Below are 5,726 nucleotides of genomic sequence, written 5' to 3'. Positions count from 1 at the left end.
GCGTAGTACAGCTTTTTCACGTTTTCGACAGAGGGAAGTGTAGCTGAAGTTACGCCTCAGACGACTAATTTCTAAAACGTTTTACATTTAATATTTCCTTCTTATTAGAGAGTTGACGTAAGATTAGATAGACACATTATCTATGCAGGATCTTGGGCGCAATCGAACTTTTAATGGAAATATTGATGGTAACATCAATAAATTAATCAACAGTGAAAGCAGCGCAGGTTTATCATATAAATTATACCATTAGGGATGGAATAATGAAATATGACCCCGTGTCTGCACAGGTATTGTCGAGATGTGCTCTCTACACACTCGCATATGTTTTTGTTTTTCTTCTTTTTTTTCTTTTTCTATGAAATGAAGAATTATGACATATTTTGTGGCGGTCTCTTTAAGTTTTTGATAAATCGTAACTGATACGGTCGGAAAAGTCGAAGTCCCTTATTTGTGAGACGTGATCCTACTTTGACCGTCAAGTGATCGTTCGAAAATTTGTTTTGAAACCTATTAAAATAACGGAACAATTAAACTTCTGATTATTCTAAAGACTGTTACTCATCGTGCGTAAAGCAAAGAATAAACATTACGATTATTGTAGAGCATTTAACGTACAAACTTTTAGGGATGTTTCGATTACATATTGGAACCAAAAATTGACAGTTTAACCGAACGTTTGGTAAATATATATCAAAGAAACTAATTATGTCTCATTTTCCTGGTTTTTTGTGTTCAGTCACATGACGTCTTAGATGTCGAAACAATATCTCTCTTTTCGTTTGTTAACATCCAGAATAAAATAACTGAAGTATTCTTAAGATTAGACCTCATCGCGTGTAGAAAGGAACTCATGATAAAACCTGAGCGGTCAAGAAATTACACAACTGAAAACAAGTGAAAATATTGTGGAGTAAGCTTTTGTCAAGCGGTTGTGACCTTGGCTTCCTTCAGAGAATAAGAATTTAATATGTAAATAAAAAAAATAATCACGAATCATTTCGCTAAATTTGAGAAGATGAAGAATAAAACTATCGGCGAAATAGAACGGTGGATCTCGCCTGGCGGGAAGTCACTCTAAAGATCAAGATAATTTCCATATCAGCCCGATGGCTGTGTTTGTTTTTAGCTTCGTCATGGTTATGTTAGTTTTAAATGCGGTCCAGCCCGGCAGCTTCTAGGTTTCGTTTACGTTTTCGTATGCTCAGTGAATGTAAATGCGACGTTGTCGTCTAGATATAGGCGGTAAAATTCAGGCAGGAATTATTGATAACCTTAAACCGTTATTATACCAAATACCCCGAAAAATACAGGAAAAAACAACAAACAAAAACAATTGTATTCACGAATACCTTATAAACAGCCTCCTATTACAAGCTCAGGATTTATTGCCGGGTGTTTGAATTTACAGAAGTCTTCTCGACAATTTATCTGATCTGGCCACGCGGTGGGAACACAGTGCCCGCGGCTTACGTCAAACGATAAGCAGAGGATTGGACGGTCACGTGACCATCTCAAGTATTTTCGGGATTGAGCAGTTCCCGGTTGTCGATTAAGCGGTTTCCTAGAGTACTCGGGACACAATAATCCATTGTTTGACGATTTTTTAGATTTTGGAGGCAGATTATCTTCTTTCCTAAAACTGTTAGGACGAAACGCGTCTTTTAAAGCGTTTGACTACTGTCATAGCAGTCAACGTGCATTGAGCGGTCACCCCGCTATTCCCTGTGGGTGATCACGAACAGGTTCGATTGTACTTAAGTTTCTCACAGAGGCAAGTTTTTATTTTTCCTATTGTTAAATAATTGTTTATTAGTAAGAGAAAGAGAAGTTCCTGTTTCAGCTCCACGGGAATCTAAAGGGGTACTAATTCACTTCATCACAGCATGGTATTGATATACATCAATCATTATACTTAAGGAGTGAGGGAAATCGTTTCGAACGTGGTTATATTCACCGGCTAGCTTCTTTATGTTTTTCAAATGGCAAACTGATATATGAGGATTAAAACTCGAACCATATTCCCAAGAATAACTTAACGAAAATTGCATTCAAAGGGGATCATAACTATATTTTATAATAAAGTTCGGATATAACGCGCGCTGTCATTGGTTGAAAGAGCGTGCTCTATGAGAGTATAGAGCATAGAGCTGAGTTCAAGCTGTCACGCCATCTGCCAAATTGTACCATGCTCGACCTTTTCCGGGACTTCTTTTTAGCTTTTTTCCGATAATTGAAAGTGAAATTTCGGAACAAGCGAGCCGGTAAGTGGCAACAGAAGAACCAAACAAAGGTTTGTAAACATACAAGAAGCTGTAATTTACGTTATTAAAACGTGAGCAGATACGAAAATCCTCAAAGGAAAAACAAAATAGACATTCCGAGTTTTAAAGATTTTCACGCTCAGTTAGATTGCAAGCTTACGTACGGTAATAAAAATCAAACACAGCTAACACTCGTATAGTATATAAAGTTCAGTGTTCAAAAACAAAACAGAACAAAACAGAAATGATGAAAAATATAACCAAACTGGCATAACTGTTAAAATTCATACAAATCATGACGGTGTCTGAGCGAATATGATCATGCCGAAGTCCATCGCGGCTCGCTCATCATGGCGATCTCCGGTCATCACAGTAAAGCAAGCCTCAGAAACTACATCGGCCGCCCTTCGAGTGAAAAAATAAGAGCTTGCTCTGATATCCTTTCACTGCAGTCGAGTTTTGCGGAGCTGTCATCCAGAGTGATCTTCAAATTCCGGTGAATTCGGCTGTAGTTCATTCAAAAAACACTCGCCTTGAACAGTTTGTTTTCTACCTTGTCATGTGAAAAAACAAACTCGCGTGTTTTTATGAGCCATAGTTCGGCTGAATTTCACTGCACATTTCACTTCAAGATTCTGTATTAGAGACTTAAAAACTTCAGGCAAAAGTGTTAAATTCGATTTCAGTTTGTAAACTATCGCAGAATGTGAACTTTGATGGTTTTTTAATTTTGATGGTTTGACACTTTTGACAGCTTTAGTCTTGTACAGCCAATCAGATTATTTGAACCATTCTAACAGGGATTCTGATTGCCTTATTGTAGCGTGCTCTATGAGAGTATAGAGCATGCGACACTGTTGTTCGCTTTGGAAATAGAGTTTGTTTTGAAAATTGAAAGTAATGCTTGGAGAATTTAATGGATTCTTTATTATAAAACAAATAGAGAAGCCTTGACTGTGCTCTGTTCTGTTATAAAGCACTTAGGAAGCGGCTAGAGCACTCAAGAAGTGGGGAGAAATACTCGACTACGTCTCGTGTTTCTCCCTACACTTCTTTCGTGCTCTAGCCGCTTCCTAAGTGCTTTATAACAGAACAGAGCACAGTCAAGGCTTCTCTATTTGTTAAACAAAGCCTTATGAGGAGATCAGGTAAATTTTATCGCGACACAACTGAAATCCTCCGATACACCCTCTAAGCGATCAAAAATGATCGTTCTTTTAAGTTCTCTCTTATAAAGATTTGCTTACATTCATTCTCTTGCCTCTACAGCACCACCAAAATTACTCATCAGTCTCTTGTGACCGTGAGAAGATGCTAAAAGTTGATGATCTTACGGAAGTGTGGTCAATCTTAATCAAGAGAACAGCGAATCTTAGAACGAGAATGAATCGGGGCTTGCAGATGTTTTAAGACGATTAGAAACAAATTAAGTAGCGAAAATGTCTCGATATCTCTGTCACTGTAACAAAAAATAATTACAAGGCAAAAATTATCAGGTTAGTAGATAATTTATAGAGTCTGATGGCTGTCGTCAAACCGTAGTGACCTTCTCATCAGTGACCTTGATCATCGTAACAGTGGTCGTCTTGGTGACAACATTGGGGGCACCCTGTACTTGCTTTTTAGACGATTTTGTACACTGCTTCACCACAGACCCGTCAAGTTTAGAATCTGAAACTAAAGTAATATCAAAAGATGCATCAGATTATGAAATTGAAATTATGTTTAAAAAGTTTGAATCAGCCTTCAAAAACCCCTTCAAAACGGTTTTATATGTTTTTGAAATGATTTCAAAGAATGAATTTTGAAAGCCTTTGATTAGTAAATTGTGTGGTATTTGTGATTTAACTTAGAAGAAACAGTAACTTTAATAGTCAATTCTGGGGTCAATAATCCTCATACTCTTAGATTTTGCTGTTTCTCGGATCTCCCTTGCGACATCCTTATTAGGCAAACTTTTGCTTTAGAAGATTTTGAGAAGGTTTCTGCTGGATTTAGTTTGATACATATCGAAAACCTAGCCCCCTCCCCGCCCCCCTCCCCCTTTCCAGCGGTCTGTACCATTGTGTGAGAGTAATTAGGTGTATGACCAGTAATCAACATAAGGGTGGTTTGCAATTTGTTCTTAACAAAGGAAATCAAACAAAGATTTATTCATGACCAGTCATACTTTTACCTAAACTGTTCTGGCCTGATAGAGGAGACGTGGTCTCCTGCACTCCTTTTTTTTCCGGACTCCTATAACCAGCTTCCTCTTGAGTAGGATGTGGAAGTGGGCTCTCTTCATACAGATGTTCATTTGGCAGAAAGACTCTATCATCTGTTTGTTCCCGATTGACGCGCTCATCTTCTTGGTTATTTCTTTGTTCTTGATTTTGCGTCTGACCAGCTCCGTCTTCCACTGTAGCTAAACCAACCCTCATCGACAAGGCCTTCCGGCGTTTACGCATAACTTTGCAGCACGCAATGAAAAGAATCGTGAGGACAACTAAGAAGCCGCCCACAATAGAACCAGTTATGATGCGCATATTTGATGAAGCCTCTCCAATAAGGTTTACGGTCGGCTCACTTGAAGAAGAGATTACTTTGGTGCTCGTTGTAGAAGAGGATGGCCACCATTGGGTCGTGGACTGATCTGGCTGAAGGGTTGACGGCGCCGTGCTAATACTTGATGTCATCAATGCACTGCACTTGTTAGATCGTAAGTAGCTGCACTGCATGCCTGTTAGTACACCTGGAACTTGACACTCAGGTATAATGATATCTTTACCATCATTACAGCACGGGGAGCAGGGCTTACACAGCCCCAGCATGCCTTCGGCATACGCGCCAGGCTTACACCTTCCACACACGGCCTTGGAAGTTAACGTACAGGCTTTCGTAGTTTCGCGGTACTCACCGCAATTTCCACAGTCCTCACAAGCTCCGGCCTTGAGGGAAGCAGAATATGTCTCTCCCAGCACACATGGCTTGCACTGCACAGGTGTTGAAGGAGGTACTACGTCTCCGCAATTAACTGAGAGACCCTCGGTAGGTGGACATTTTAAACAGTTCTGGCACTGAATCGAACCAGTTTTTGGATCTTTGATTGTAATCTGATCCGGTTGGCATGAGGAATTAGCCTGAACGCTTATGTCTGCGAGTTAAAAAAAAAATACCTACATAGTATTTTAATGATGTGAGATAAAGAGCTAGTGATACAAAACCTAGTGTGTTCTAACAATGTGAATTATCTTTGACTAATGTGATCAAGACGACACCTGTTTTAGATAGAGGCGCTTCTTCAAAGTAACAATAAACTATTTTCTATGAATGTGATTTATAAGCACGGACTTCTGTCTCTTTAGCATTTTTCTTGAAACCCTTGCTGACTTTAAACCAGTAATCCTTTTCCTTCCACTGCGGATCTTCAGTCAGTAGGCTATGAGCGATTTTTGCAGCGCTATGATATTTTTATGTGCT

The 5,726-nt window shown here is 39.2% G+C and overlaps 1 protein-coding gene across 7 annotated transcripts in view; it reads right to left on the bottom strand.

The window, feature by feature from the left end:
• Positions 1–5,726, bottom strand: part of LOC113684804 (angiopoietin-related protein 7) — a 30,317-nt gene that overhangs the window by 17,273 nt on the left and 7,318 nt on the right. For 5 of the 7 annotated variants that reach the window (XM_089190896.1, XM_089190894.1, XM_089190893.1 and 2 more), the window contains 2 exons: positions 4,441–5,400; positions 1,323–3,941 (listed from right to left, as the gene is read on the bottom strand). The exons of the other annotated variants lie outside the window; for them this stretch is intronic. In XM_089190896.1, the coding sequence (XP_089047022.1) occupies positions 3,796–3,941; positions 4,441–5,400 (1,106 nt within the window). In that variant the 3' untranslated portion in view covers positions 1,323–3,795. Of the gene's footprint in view, positions 1–1,322; positions 3,942–4,440; positions 5,401–5,726 lie in introns of those variants that run through there. 7 annotated transcript variants of the gene reach the window in all.

The sequence above is a fragment of the Pocillopora damicornis genome, chromosome 13 (assembly GCF_964200805.1).
Source record: "Pocillopora damicornis chromosome 13, jaPocDami1.2, whole genome shotgun sequence".
NCBI classification, from domain to species: Eukaryota; Metazoa; Cnidaria; class Anthozoa; order Scleractinia; family Pocilloporidae; genus Pocillopora; species Pocillopora damicornis.
The sequence above is the reverse complement of the archived record's forward strand: the minus strand, read 5'-3'. Positions and strand labels throughout refer to the sequence as shown.